The following is a 13,893-nucleotide window of genomic DNA, read 5'->3' as shown; positions in this document are numbered from 1 at the left end:
CACACACATGCATGCACGTCTCTCTATAGTTGTAAGGAAACTCATTGACGTAACACATTACCTAGCTCCTTACCCTTTACCATCACAACTAACTGCCTAACCCTAAAACCAGGTATCAACCCTCAAACAACCCAATTGAATTTGAAAGGACCAGCCACTCATTAAAATGTCCTTCATAACTATATAACTATATGACAAACAACCACGGCTGAACTAAGTTAAATTACTTGTAATTGAGTTCTTATACTTTGCTTAAGTGTGAAATGTAGGGCTGCACAATGAGAGGACTTCCTTCATGAAGACCAACTGATTAACATTAGCAGAAGTATTTGTTACTTCTTTTAAAACTAGGCATGTACTCAATGATTAAAAGGATTGGTTGTGCCTGGTAAAATATCTATTCATTGTTAATGCTTGAGTCTAGTATGTAGAATACTGTGTGTTGTCAGGTAGTGGCACGGTGCTCCATTGGAATTGCATTGGTGGAGATAGAGGAAAATAATTATATGTTTAATAATTATATATTTGATATGATTATCATAATTATTTGACAAGGAAAGACACACAGGCATTTACAGTTATGTAATCTACAGGGGTTTGTGTTCAGGGTATTTACAAATACTACAGGGATCCATAATTATATTTTAGATAATAACAGGCCAAATTTGTATTTTTTAATATGATTTAAATCTTAATAATCAGCCTTACTCATATTCTTACATAATCCTTTATATATGATTTTCTATCTGCAATATTCATGTTTATTATTCTATGTGCTGTGTACTCTGGCCCATCAGAGCTGTTATTTGAATATCTTAAGTATGATAATTAATTGTAGTACCCTGTAGCCTGTTATTATGGGAGAATCAACCGTCCACACAGATACATATTAAGTGACTGTTTATCTTTCTCATTGTTTTCTTACATTTATTAACATACATTTACACTAAATAGTTCCACCTCAGCATTTACCTAATTACCAACAGGAAGTGTGAGGAGAAGAGAAACCAAATAAATCGAGGGGGAAAACATGAGAATGGGAGGAACAGGAAGTTTACACACAGCATGTCCTGTATATGTTTGATCCCGGTTACCATCTTTTGTCTGAAGATTTTTATAAAACGCCAGGAAAATAATTATAGTGAAAAGTAAATTTTTTTACATGATAGGAAACAAATTAAATTCCTCTATGGGGATGAGGAGGCTCTGACTGATCAGCAAAGAGAAGCATCTGTTGGAGAAAGAATCCGAGCAGCGAGTGCAAAATAGACAGAAAACCAGCTTACACCGGGGGAGACCCAACACAATCACCTAACTGGCTTTTCATCTGCTCCTGTTGTCTTTCTCTGTCGGTCTAATTACCACGTCCGGCTTATTGTCCTCCTGATGACTGTAATTAATCAAGTTGTGCTCCCTAATCTCTGAATCTCATCATCCTTACAGTGCACCAGGGCTGGACACGCCGGATGGTAGCATGATGTAAGCTCTTCAGGGGGGTATAATTGTGTGCTTGGCTGCAACTTTGTGTGCAACAGCAAATTGCATGGTCCCACCCTGCTGTGTGTGTGTGTTTTTGTCGGGAGTGTGTGTGTTTTCTCAGCGCACGGGTCAGTAATTGTTACTCGTTGCTCTCCTCCTTGAAGCAGGAGCTGCTTGTTTGCTGACAGCGGTGTTATGTGACTTATCTTTGAGGAAGTTATTTTGAGGTCTTTAATGTGAAAGTCTTTGCCCTGTCTGAGGCCTCCTGACCCCCCGTCTACATGCTCTACAAATATAGATGGATTATCAAATAGGACTACAAGGAACATGAACCCCAGAGGCCATGACATCCTGACCATGACGACCACAGCTTCTGTATAAAGATACACAAAATAACTGAAAGGACACAAACTGAGATATAGAGAGATGAAGAAATGGTAATAAAGCATAGCATAATAATCCATGAAGATTCACAAAGTGTATACAACAATGCACAACATTACCATTGGGATACAGAACATAATAAGTAAGGATGCAGAAATGACCAGAAAATAGAAGGTTGTCCAAAATGACAAAAATTGACACAATTCTCTAGACTCAAAATGATCTCAAAGAGACAAAATATGGGCACAAGAGGCTAAAAGAGCTCAAAACTACAAAGAAGAGACCAAAAATGTCCATGAAAAATTACTATAAAGAAAATCACACGACCATAGAGAGAAAACTGGTTGAGTAGGGATTCAAAATGACCCAAGAGACACAAAATACAAGTCAAAGACAAAAAAGACCACAAACGGTCTCAAACATGACAAAAAGGGACAAATAACTACCCAAAAAAGCACAAAATTATCCCAAAGAGAAAAAAATGTCCACCAAATGAGCATAAAGAGAAAAAAGACTTTCTACAAAAAGACAAAAACTGACAAAAAGAGGCACAAAATTACCACAAGCAGAGTCAAGAAGGACAAAAAGGGGCACTTAATGACCACAAAGTTACAAAACAGGACACAAAGCTACAACAGGACACAAAAGACAACAACTGATTATATTGTTGGCAGGTTATTGTGTCTCTTTCAGGCTCAGTGGTCCTGAAGCGGAGGGATGGGGGGGCCTTTAACCCGTCTGATCCCAGGGGCCTGTTTTCTCATTATCCATCCATGTGCACAAGAGACACACAGCCCAGCACAGATCCCTTAGTCTTGTCCTGAGCTTCAGATGGCTTACAGGTCCTTAATCTGTCCTCTGAGTGACATCACCCTCTCCCTGCACAGCGGGGGACAGAGAGGGAGGGAGGGAAACGGAGAGGTGGTGTCCACCGGTGGTTTAGGGAAGGTGAATTATCTCAGCAGTGAAGCGTACAAGGCTTAGCAGGAGCCTGAGGCTCACTAACTCAGGAAGACCGACGGAGTGTGTCAGGGACCATGGCGGCGGGCACAGCGGTGGAGGGGGACGCTCTCATGGAGGAGCTGGTGGACCAGGGCCTGGGGATGGAGGAGACGGATCACGGCCTGATGAGGAGGCCCTCGCTGAAGGAGAGCTACAACAGCGACTCACTGCTGGCACCGGACACCGACTTCATGACAGGTACAAGGCCAAGTGGCATTAGATGTTAGACATACGGTTTGAACTTTTTATTATTTAAAATCTCATCTTAAAAGCTTTCTCTTTTTGGAATGTTTGATTTGCATTTATTGAGTTGTTTCCATTTGTTTTGTTATTTTTTTTACCTTTGCTTGTTAGCACTTTGTAACACTGTTTAGGAAAGTGCAAACAAATTACATTCTATTATTGTTATGGTGATGATTATTATGTAAGTTTATTAGGCAGATTTATTAACTATATAATATATACACTCTATAAGTTTGTTAGATCCAAGCATTGACAAGTTAAGCTTAAAAAGTTTAATTACCCAAAAACCTGATACTATTAAAAAAAACGGAGCTAAACTTGTATAGTTCTCTATATGAATGTATAACCATTTGTGGTTTATACACTTCTAAACAGATTCATTTATGTTGCTTCAGCTTTGTCAGCAGAAAAAAACTCAACGGATCTAAGTTATATTGTCACTGGCAGCTCTTGCGTCACTGGCAGCCCGACACACAGAGCTGTTGATGTATTCAGGGAGCTTATACAGCATAAACTGTTGTATAAGATGAAATAAACACTTACAGCGACACACAATTGAAAATAAATTAGTTTTAAAGTGAGAAATCTCAACTGGCACGCATGGTGCTAAAGTTGGGCCATTTTGGAGATTACATCTCTACTAGAACCTGTCTGACTTTCCTCTGCTTCACTTTATTCAAATTAAATTTGGCCCCCATTAAATTGAGATGTTTTGCAATAGATTACTTAAGGTTTTGGGTTCCAACTGAGTAATTTCATTCTATAATTCTATAAAAACCAGACATGAAATCTTTCATTTATGTTGCTTTTCGTCTTCATTTACTCTGACCTTGCAACACTTATACTGATACTACCGATATTACTATACTTAATATAGAGCCTGTGGTTGCAGAGATTTACTCTATTGGTTGTGGGCATGTTATTTTCAAGAAATAGACAGATTTTAAGGGTTTGGTGAGTTAAAAATAAATGAATCTCCAACATTTCATGACAGGTGAGTCTTGGAGGAATATATATACCATTAACACAGAAAATGTGACTCACACAGCACGAAAGAACCTCCGACTGACAATTTATTGTACAAATCCGGGTTTAATTGAGATCACGGAAGTCACAACCTCCCGAAATGCATTGGGTGTAAATCCATCTGTCTTCTCTGCCGCTGTTTAACACCAGCACTGAACAGGCAGGTTAAATTAAGCTGCAGTCCTGCATACCTGTGTGATGCATCACACGCGGCGCCCTCAGTGTGTGGGTGTGTGGAATGTGGCTCGGCCGAGCAGATTTTAGGGGGGAACTGCCCCCTGTGCCCCCGGGGATATTAGTATCAGTGGACTAATAAGTGAAGGATTGCTCGTGCCCACGTGGCCCGTGTGTGTCACCGTGCACGTTGTGCTGATGTGAGCAGACAGATGCTGCGTCTTCGTTCAAGAAACACCATCTGTGAGCCGAGATTAAAACACTCCACTGCTTCTCTGCGATGTATTTTCATTTTAGCCAACATCTATAACAGGCGTATGCTATTTTTTAGGGCTGCTGCTGCGGCCCTGACTCTCGTGCACATGTGTGAATGTGAGTGTGTGAGTCACAGGCACAGAAATAGACTTAAAGCATGTGTGTGTCCGTGTTCACATTTGCATGAAAGGTATCCGGGGAGCCTGCCTTCCCTTTGTGTAGCATGAGTTAGTGCAGTGATTGAGCTTTGGGCTGCTAATTCCCTTTTACAGCAGCGGGATTATGTGCTATTCTAATCCCAATCCCATATGGGGTGTGTGGAGGTGGCACGAGGATGATGTCACGGCCAGGACAAGAGGAGACACAGAAAAATCACAGGCCTACACGATCACAACTCTCCATGAGAGACAGATTACAGCTGCATGCTCTGCCGATTAGAGCCCCAGTCCACAGCTGATCATCGCTGCCTGTCAGGAGGAAAGACTCATATCTCCACAGATTTATAGAGGGAATAGAGGGAGGGAGGATGAATCAGTTTGAACATGCATTTCACAGCACGTTTGGAGACGTAATAAGAGGCTTTTTTGAGATATAATAATGGTGGTGTGTTGCGATACGTTTTGACTTATGGTTATTTTAGATACTTTACATTTATTCATCATTTATCCATTTCACAACCATTAATTTCAACTACAGACTGTTTATAAAGACCGCTTCCCGAAAGTGAAGCCCCCTGGTGGGTGGCTTGATTACAGGCCATAAAGGCCTGCCTCTTCCATGTTAGCAGATGGGACCTAGACCAAATAACAAAAGAACACGTCCAATAAAGTGTTTTCTAATATTTGATAAACTTCCGTTTATCCATTACTTTTGTATCAATCTATTTTTACCATTCGTCCAATACTTCAATCTAAAATTGTATTAATAACTAGAGGTTACTATTGATCTTACCTATTTATGCCATTGTACCTTACTTTTGTACATTTATTTGAACCATTAGTCCATTACCATCGGACCATTTGTGCAGTATACTTGAAGATGCACTTAATAAAGTTTAATAAATTATGAATAAATAAATACACAATTAAAGAACATGCATCTGATCCCTTACGTAATTAACTTCAGCTAAAAAACACAAGGGAATAACTTCCACCTGCTTTTTTCTTTCTGCCTCTGCCTCATCTTCACTGTCACTGACGTGTTGTCACCTCTGAGTCTCTGTGGCTGAACAAGATGTTTACAACCACACGTCACAAGAACAGGCCACACCATAGGTTTATTACTGTTTCCTCTCTGTGTCTCACTCTGACATGGGATTTGTGTGTGGGGGGCTGGGTCAAAGAGGCTCAGTCTGAGGGATTATCATCATAGTCTGAACACACACACACACACACACACACACACACACACACACACACACACACACACACAACCACACAGAAGTACACACAAACACACGTGCACAGACAATTTAGCCTGAACTGCTGAGTTTTTAAGCATTTTGTCAGCCCCACCCCCACCTTTATACAAGGCACACACCCTGAGCAGAGGAGCTTTAAGCCCTGTCATACACATCACTGCGTCCAGAGTGTATGGGGTGACCACTGAGGAAATGTGAGAGGATCAAATCATCAGTCACCTCATCTCCTGCGGCAGATGACTTGGATGCTGTAAACAGAGGCGGGTGAAAGACCAGAAAGGAAGATCCCTTTGTGTGTGTGTGACATGAGATGAGATCTTAGTGGACACAGGCAAGTGGATCAAAATCAGATGGAGGGAGATCCAGCGTATCTGAGCGGGGCCAGAGGAGGAAAGAGATTGTGCTCGCGAGAGGAGAGGAAGAGGAGGAAGACGTCTGGGGCGGTGGCAGCAATGGTGGAAGGCCCGTCCGGCCATCAGAGGACCCCTGACCCCTCACAGACTTCCAGAGTCTCCCATGGTATCAACCTCTGAACTATTGTTTCTGTCGCTGGTGATGATTAATGCGTGTGGAAAGAGAAAGTTTATCTGGTACTGAGTGTTTTGCATATGTGCCTTTGTTTACACGCTGCTGTGTATTGACACTGTGGATAATCTGCTGTGTCCAGCTGTGCCGTGACCTCATTAACACGATTTCTGCTACATGAACAGAAGATGCTAAAGAGCTTATTCCTTTCTCTGATTATTCCTTTTCATATTTTGTTCACACAACAGCGTTTATGGCATGGTAGCATTTCATCCAGCGGATAATGCCTCAGGCTGAACCAATATTTGGCTTAGAGGAAAAGTAATATTCTTATGTTTTATTATATTCCTTCACAAGATTACAGGTTTTAAAAGAGCAGACAGCGAAATGGGGGCAGGAGGATTACTTTTTTTCGAAGCTCAAGATTTTCTCGTACCAAACCATGGTGTGGTTTCACTATGAGTCACTTGCATATTCATTTCTTTCACTTTCTTGGCAACTTTCCCTTCCTGTGTGTGCGTGTGTGTCTGTGTGTGTGTGAGTGTGAGTGTGAGTGTGTGTGAGTGTGAGTGTGAGTGTGAGTGTGAGTGTGTGTGTTTGTGTGTGTGTGTGTGTGTGTGTGTGTGTGTGTGTGTGTGTGTGTGTGTGTGTAACTGTCACCCTCTGCAGCATCGGTTGGTTTACAGGGTCTTTCCTGTTTTGTTTTGTCAGCCCCCTTTGTTTTGCTATATGAAATCTGTTAATTGAAATACAATGAGAGATGATTTGGACGCAGGTAATGGATGAGTCACCCTCTTTAACCCTGTTATCACTTATGTAATATCATTGAAAAGCTTTGTCCTGGTTCAAACATGTCACGCACCCCTCTATCCTTCTATCTATCTATCCATCCCTCTATCTATGTATCCATCTATCCATCTATCCATCCATCAACTTTCCTTCCTTCCTTCCTTCCTTTTTTCTTTCCTTCCTGCCGACCTACCTGTCTAACACCTATACATGCTGTTTTCTCTTCTTCCTCCAGATGACCGCAGCTCAGCAGCCAGTGGTCTGGATGTGGCTGACCGGCTGACCTACCTGGAGCAGAGGATGCAGATGCAGGAAGATGAGATCCAGCTGTTGAAGATGGCGCTGTCTGACGTCCTCAAGAGGCTCAACATCTCTGAGGAGCACCAGGCTGCTGCCGCCGCCGCCACTGCTGGCAGGAGGGCGCCCGGTGGTAAAGGTGAGCCAAGATCTGTGTGTGGATGATTGTCTGTATCCGTGTTGTGTGTCGATGTGGACAGCAGTTTTTTATTTTGTAGACCTGTACTTTATTTGGAAGACATCGATTTTTTTAGTGGGTCGTTGTTGTTTTCATCAGAAGAATAAGTTAAACCGGTTACGCTCATTGTTTTGCGAGTGCATCCACCTGAATGAGAGCAAAGTCACTCAGCGTGATTGGATAATCACAATTACTTTAGCTGTCAGTGCATCATCCCCACCAACATGATGTTTTCACTGTACATAAAAACAATTACAAGAAATAAGTTATAGTAAAAGATTTGTTTTAAACAAAAATTTGCAGTATTTTGAAATCGGAAGGATCTGACTGATGGGATTTATACCTAAAACAGACAAATATCTGGGAAAGAATCCAGAAGATTAAATTAGCTTATTGTGTTGTTCTTATACAATTGCTTCATATGTATGTATAGAAACATGTGTAAACAATCCAATTCCAATGATTTCAAATTCCAAAATGGGTCTAATTTGTTCAGTCGACAAACAGAGCAGTAAAAACAATCCCTACGAACATAAGATTTAATCTTTTACACGCTAAAATAATAATAACAATAACATTAATAATAATACAATTAATTTGTAGAGCACTTTTCAGAATCGACATCGCAGAGGGCTTTACATTGGCAGAAGAGTGAAACAGACTATTCATAAGATCCTCAGCAGCATACACTAACACACATTCATCACCCAACATGTTGTGTGTTCCCCCACAGCCAGACCAGTCTCTCTGGCTCTGCCCTCCAGGCATCCCATGGTCTCCACGAGTTCTGCCTCCCTGAAGAAGAGCTCCACGCTGCCCTCCAGCTCCACAGCCAGGAACTACAGCCCCACACCCCCTCGCAGGTTAAACATCACTGCACAGTGTCCAAACATCAGGCTGTGATAAGATCTAATGAGACTCTCTCCTATCCACACAGAAGTTAATGTTGTTTATCTTGATCTATTCTTTAATCACTATTACTAAGAGAAATCTTTTAAAAAAATATACATTATCTTTATCAAGATTTGCACAGTAAAGCAAAAATAGAAAAACGTTTGATTGATTTCATGTTGGAATAATAATCCCACTGGTATTCATCTCATCCCAGTCGCACACACAACAATGAAGAAGCCTCTGTGTACACTCTTAATGTAAAACTGTTAAATGAAGCAGCTCACACTTCAGCTTCTCCAGCTTCACCCTCCTCACCTCAGCCCGGATTGATTCTCAATAATTATTCCAACACTCGCCTTTATTTCAAAGCAATAAAGCAGGAAACCATTTATGGCACCTCTCTTCCTCTCAATTACCTTTGGAATGATACAGTCATTACATGGCATTAGCCAGGGAGTGTGATGGCTTCTCTCTGTGGAATCTGAACGTGCCTCTGCTGCTGGGATATCTGGGGGACGCTGATATGATTGCACAGAGAGAGTTAAATCTCCATCCACTTAAGAATGTCCATCGAGTGGTAGGATGTGGGGGGGAGGTGTCGTCATCACTGCTGATGACGACTGACTGACTCTACTCTCTTATTCTCTCCATTTCTTTCTCTCTCTATATATAGAGATAATGTGTATATTTATATACAGAGCCATGATCTTACAGTGCTCGTTCCTTTCCTTCCAGTGGTGTGAAGAGCCCAGCTGGGAGTGTGAAGGACAGCCCATGTAAGACGCCCAAATCACGGCCCTCGTCTGCAGCCTCCTCATGTAAAAAGGAATGGTGAGAAGCTCTTCTCCGTTTTACACAAAACTTAAATGTCCAGTGAAAGTAAAACTGCCTGTTATCTTCTGTCTATTAAGCTAACTGGTGTTTCAGGATATGGTCTCACCGTCTTAAAATCCTTCATTGTCTCGTCCTGTTGCTATAAAAATGTCCCCATATTCACTTCTTGTGAGCGATCGATGTACATCAATTTTCTATTGATTTTGGGGCAGCTCAGTTATTCCTGACTGATCAGGTTCCAATCAAATCTCTAAAATAAATCATGGCTATTTACAATCCCAATATATATGGGTAAGATGAAGATTCATTCTTCAGACCTGTGAAACTTTGCAGTATTTCAAGTCTTAAAATGAAGCACATAAAATGCCTTGTCAATTTTGTCAAAGAGAGACAGGAGCTAAAAACACACATTTCAGACAGAGGCTGAAAAGAGGAGCTGCAGCGATGTAGAGTTTGAGGATGTGTTTCCTGAACATTATAGGATGTAAACCTTTTCAAGTACTAAGTTAAAATTTTTAACATGAATACGTCTTCCTTATCTGTTTCAACGGATGCTCTCATGCTTAGCCTTTATCCAATATGATGCATTTCACCTGTTGAAATCTTTTTCAGATTTACAGACACTCAGTATTTCTGTCTCTCTCTCTTTCTCATTATAGCAGCAGCAGCAGCCTGACTAAGGAGGATGCAGTAAGTGCAGGTAAGAGAGAAACCGTCTCTGCTTCTCTGCAGTTGGTTCTTATTTAATATTCCCTCCTGTAACTAGCAGCATGCAGCCTCATAACAGGAATGTGAAACAGCTGCTGATCGAGCCTCCATAGAGGAGATGTGTCGAGACATAAGAACAAAGGAAGTCTGGAATTGCTGAATGTAAACTAATCTCATGTTTTCTATTATCTTGGATTCAGGAACCAGACGTGTGACACAGTGCAAAGGTAGACTTCGCCCCTGACAATACAGGAAATCATCTATAACATCATGTAAAATTGAGAACATTGTTTTTGAGTTGTTATTTTATGCTCGTGCCTCATTTTCCTCACATCTCACCATGACTTGCGTGTCCTTCCTCTCCCCTGCGCCCTTATTTTCACGTCTTTTTTTGTGTTACCCCATCTCTATCTGCCCTCACACCTCCCCTCCTCTCCGGTCTCTTCACTCACCACCTCCACACCTCACTTCACCACTTCACTTAGTGACTATGCAGATCTATCTGAGCCCCCAAGCAAGAAAGACTGGATCTTCTGAGACCACCAAGTCGGCGTCCAAGGTGCCCGGCGGCAGCGGGCCCGCTGCCGGGCCTGGCAACCCCCAGGCGAGGGGGGGCGGCAAGACGGAGAAGAGGAGGTCCACCCCGTCCTTGACCCTGAACCTGCAGAAGACTACGACCAGCCAGAGCACGCACCAGGACACGTCCAGCCACAAGAGCCCCATTAAGTCACCCAGCCACTACTTTCAGATTTGTTACTGAGGAGAGAGGATGGAGATAGAATTACTCCAACTTTGTCATTAATTTTACGCATAATAATTATTTAAAGCCTCAATTTACCATGTGAACAGAAACTGCAAGTGAAGACTTGATTCTAATCTTGGAAAAACAAGACGTTGAGTTCAAATTGATTATAATTACATTCTGAGATCTACAGTACAGCATCTCCACACATTCCCATTAACAAGTCTGATTAATTAAATGAGTCACTACAGGGTTTTATGGCATTAATATATATTCATATTTATTTTCAGGGTAGTGTGAAAACTTTAAGGAGCACTGTGTAGTTTCTGTTTCTCACATGTTAGTTCCTGTATCTTGTTTCAGTGTTTCTGTGTTCAAGTCTTCACTTTGTCTGGCTGTACGGATGTTTCTTTGTCTGTAGTCGTCTTTGAGCACTGACTGTGTGATGTAAGAGGGAATCTGTGTGTGAGTGTGTGTGTGTGTGTGGTTGTGTGTCTCTCCATCTCCGTCTCCATCTCCCTACCTGCTTGCTGTGATATTATCAGTTTTGTAGTCAATGTTAAATCTTACCTTCACCTAAAATGCTCCTAGTTCAGTAAAAAACAATAAACAACTGTGTTCTGATCACAAGCGGGATGACTTTATTTTATGCTGTCTGCTGCTGTGACTGTGTGTGTGTGTGTGTGTGTGTGTGTGTGTGTGTGTGTTTGTACAGTATGTGAAGGGTTGGCGTTGTAAGTTGGCAGAAGCTGGTACCCAACCCCCTCACCCCCCACCCTAACCTGAATGCCAGGGAAGGTTCTAGAAAGTAACTGACTCAGACATGTGCGTTGTCACATACATCCCCTTCTCAGGAAACTCTCCGGCCTTAAGTGACTTAAGTGTCTAAAAGCAGCTTTAATGAAAAGTCCTGGCAGAGTCAGTCCAATCAGCCCTTCTCTGAAAAGCGGTCTTTGACAAAGGGACTGCAGGGCACAGAGCGAATGAGTGCTGGGATGAACAGGAAACTGCTGAAAGTCGTTTCATGTGCCACAACCTTTTCATTTGGATAAACAGTCAAATAAAGACAAGGCAAATAATCGAGCTCTGAGCCGCACATTTTCCACTGCCTCTGAGAGTCCAACTAACACAAGATGATCCTTAGAGGAGCTGAATAAATATCAGGTCGACAACTGACTATACATCTAAAGGTGCAATCAAAATTGCTCTGGCATCTTGTGCTCACTCTGCTCCTCATTCACATTAATGCTGAGGGTCCTGCTGATGTTCCAGGGATGAATTCTGCCTCACAGTGGGTGAGAAGCCTTTAATTCTGACCTCTCAGAATCAGTTTAGCCTCATTTGGAGATATTACAGTCAAATCCAAGACCTTTCAAAAACATGTGTGAGTTGTAATAAAGTGAGTAAAGTGAGTGCCCACCCTCAGCGCCCTCCTGTGGAGATTAAAGCCCCCAACACACACTGGGATACAGTAACAATAAAAGGTAACATCATGTGGTTGTTAACAGAGGCTCCAGATTTAACTGAATAAAATGAAAGTTCTCTTAAAACAAGCTCTGAACTTTTTATGATCACAAACCCAGTGTGTGGCCTCAAATATTTTCCTAAGTCGCCGCAAGAACCACAGGGGAAATTCTTGTGCTCGTTGGAAACAAGAAGGACCTCTGCTGGTGAGAAGGAACAACTGCAACTACAGGTTGGCTTGAAGTTTAGCCTTAGCCTGTGTCTGAAGTTAAGATGTAGAATAAAAACTGTTTTTAGAGTTTAGGTATAGTTTAAAAACTAAATTTGAAGTTAAAAACAAAATAAAAAAAAATAAAAAGTTCTTGTTTGTGTGCTTTTTTCTTTGGTCAGCTTTAGATGCAGATAAGAAAAGCATATTCCACTTTCATGACCAACATGTGGATTTAACTGTCTGAATCCTAGTGTGATACATTCCAGTACAATCAGTATTTGTCTTCTTGCAAATATGGATGATTAAACAGGATTCCACTAAATGAGGAAAGTACAAAATAGGGAGGCATCACCGACAAAAGAGAATATCACCAAAAAGACAAATGGTGATGTAATAACTATTGTGAAAATGAGGGAAAATCTAATTTAGTTAAATTGAATTTGTATAGCACCAACTAAAAATATATTCTGATGCACTTTAGATAGTAAATACGAAAAACCTAAACCAAACCAGTTATATGAAAAATACTAAAATAACAACCTAGATGATTTATGTACAATACGTATAGAGCACATTCTGTTTAAAAGTAAAATTTATTTCCCAAATTTTTGTTTCTAATCTCTTTTCATGAGCGGCTGATTTAAAGAAAACACTACCTTTAAAATAGTACAATGTCCAGCTTAACACGTTGGTACATATGTACTAGTAATGCATTCATGTACCGCTTCTTAGGAAGATACTTTTATCTGACCTTTGACCCTAAAGTCAATTTCCAGTCTTAACTTAATTTTTGACGAATAACAGACAACAGGAAATTCTATCACAATGTCAAACCATTATATCACATGATTTAAAACATTTTAATCACAGATGGAACACACAGTCAAGAAGTGAATCTGTAAGTGCATCATTTTAAACACTCAACACTAATAGAGAAACCACAGAGGCACTTTAAGACCTGAACAAGGAAATCCATAGATTTGTTTTCCAGCAGGAAAGAGAGAGCAGAGTTACGTCTGCCCTCCATGTGAGGAAACAGCAGCTGGCTGACGCAGACACGCACAGATGTTAAAGCTTGTCGGGCCAGCCTGTCGACAGGTGTGTGTGCCCCATACATTCTGTCATTTTATATCAGGCTCTTACTCTGTACTACAGCGTGTAGTAATGTTGAATGGGCTCAGCCATCAGTCTCATTCATCGTTCAGAGAGTTACAGAGAGAGGTTAGAAATCCCAGAATTTTATAAGTGATGACAAAGAAGGAGATATC

General features: G+C 41.2%; 1 protein-coding gene across 1 annotated transcript; it reads left to right on the top strand.

Moving 5' to 3' along the window:
• The first annotated feature begins 2,900 nt into the window (after nt 1-2,900).
• Nucleotides 2,901-10,968, top strand: LOC133024900 (echinoderm microtubule-associated protein-like 1). Its single transcript, XM_061092063.1, has 7 exons — nt 2,901-3,063; nt 7,533-7,733; nt 8,506-8,635; nt 9,402-9,497; nt 10,160-10,200; nt 10,409-10,435; nt 10,694-10,968. The coding sequence occupies exons 1-7, from the start codon at nt 2,901-2,903 to the stop codon at nt 10,966-10,968; spliced, it is 933 nt and encodes a 310-aa protein (XP_060948046.1).
• Nucleotides 10,969-13,893: the final 2,925 nt, after the last annotated feature.

The sequence above is a fragment of the Limanda limanda genome, chromosome 18 (assembly GCF_963576545.1).
Source record: "Limanda limanda chromosome 18, fLimLim1.1, whole genome shotgun sequence".
Taxonomy (NCBI): domain Eukaryota; kingdom Metazoa; phylum Chordata; class Actinopteri; order Pleuronectiformes; family Pleuronectidae; genus Limanda; species Limanda limanda.
The sequence above is the reverse complement of the archived record's forward strand: the minus strand, read 5'-3'. Positions and strand labels throughout refer to the sequence as shown.

Coding starts and splice junctions, on each gene's coding strand:
- LOC133024900 (XM_061092063.1), top strand. CDS start 2,901: ATGGCGGCGGGCACAGCGGTGGAGGGGGACGCTCTCATGGAGGAGCTG. Junction 7,734..8,505: donor GAGGGCGCCCGGTGGTAAAG/GTGAGCCAAGAT, acceptor GTTCCCCCACAG/CCAGACCAGTCTCTCTGGCT. Junction 9,498..10,159: donor TCCTCATGTAAAAAGGAATG/GTGAGAAGCTCT, acceptor TTCTCATTATAG/CAGCAGCAGCAGCCTGACTA.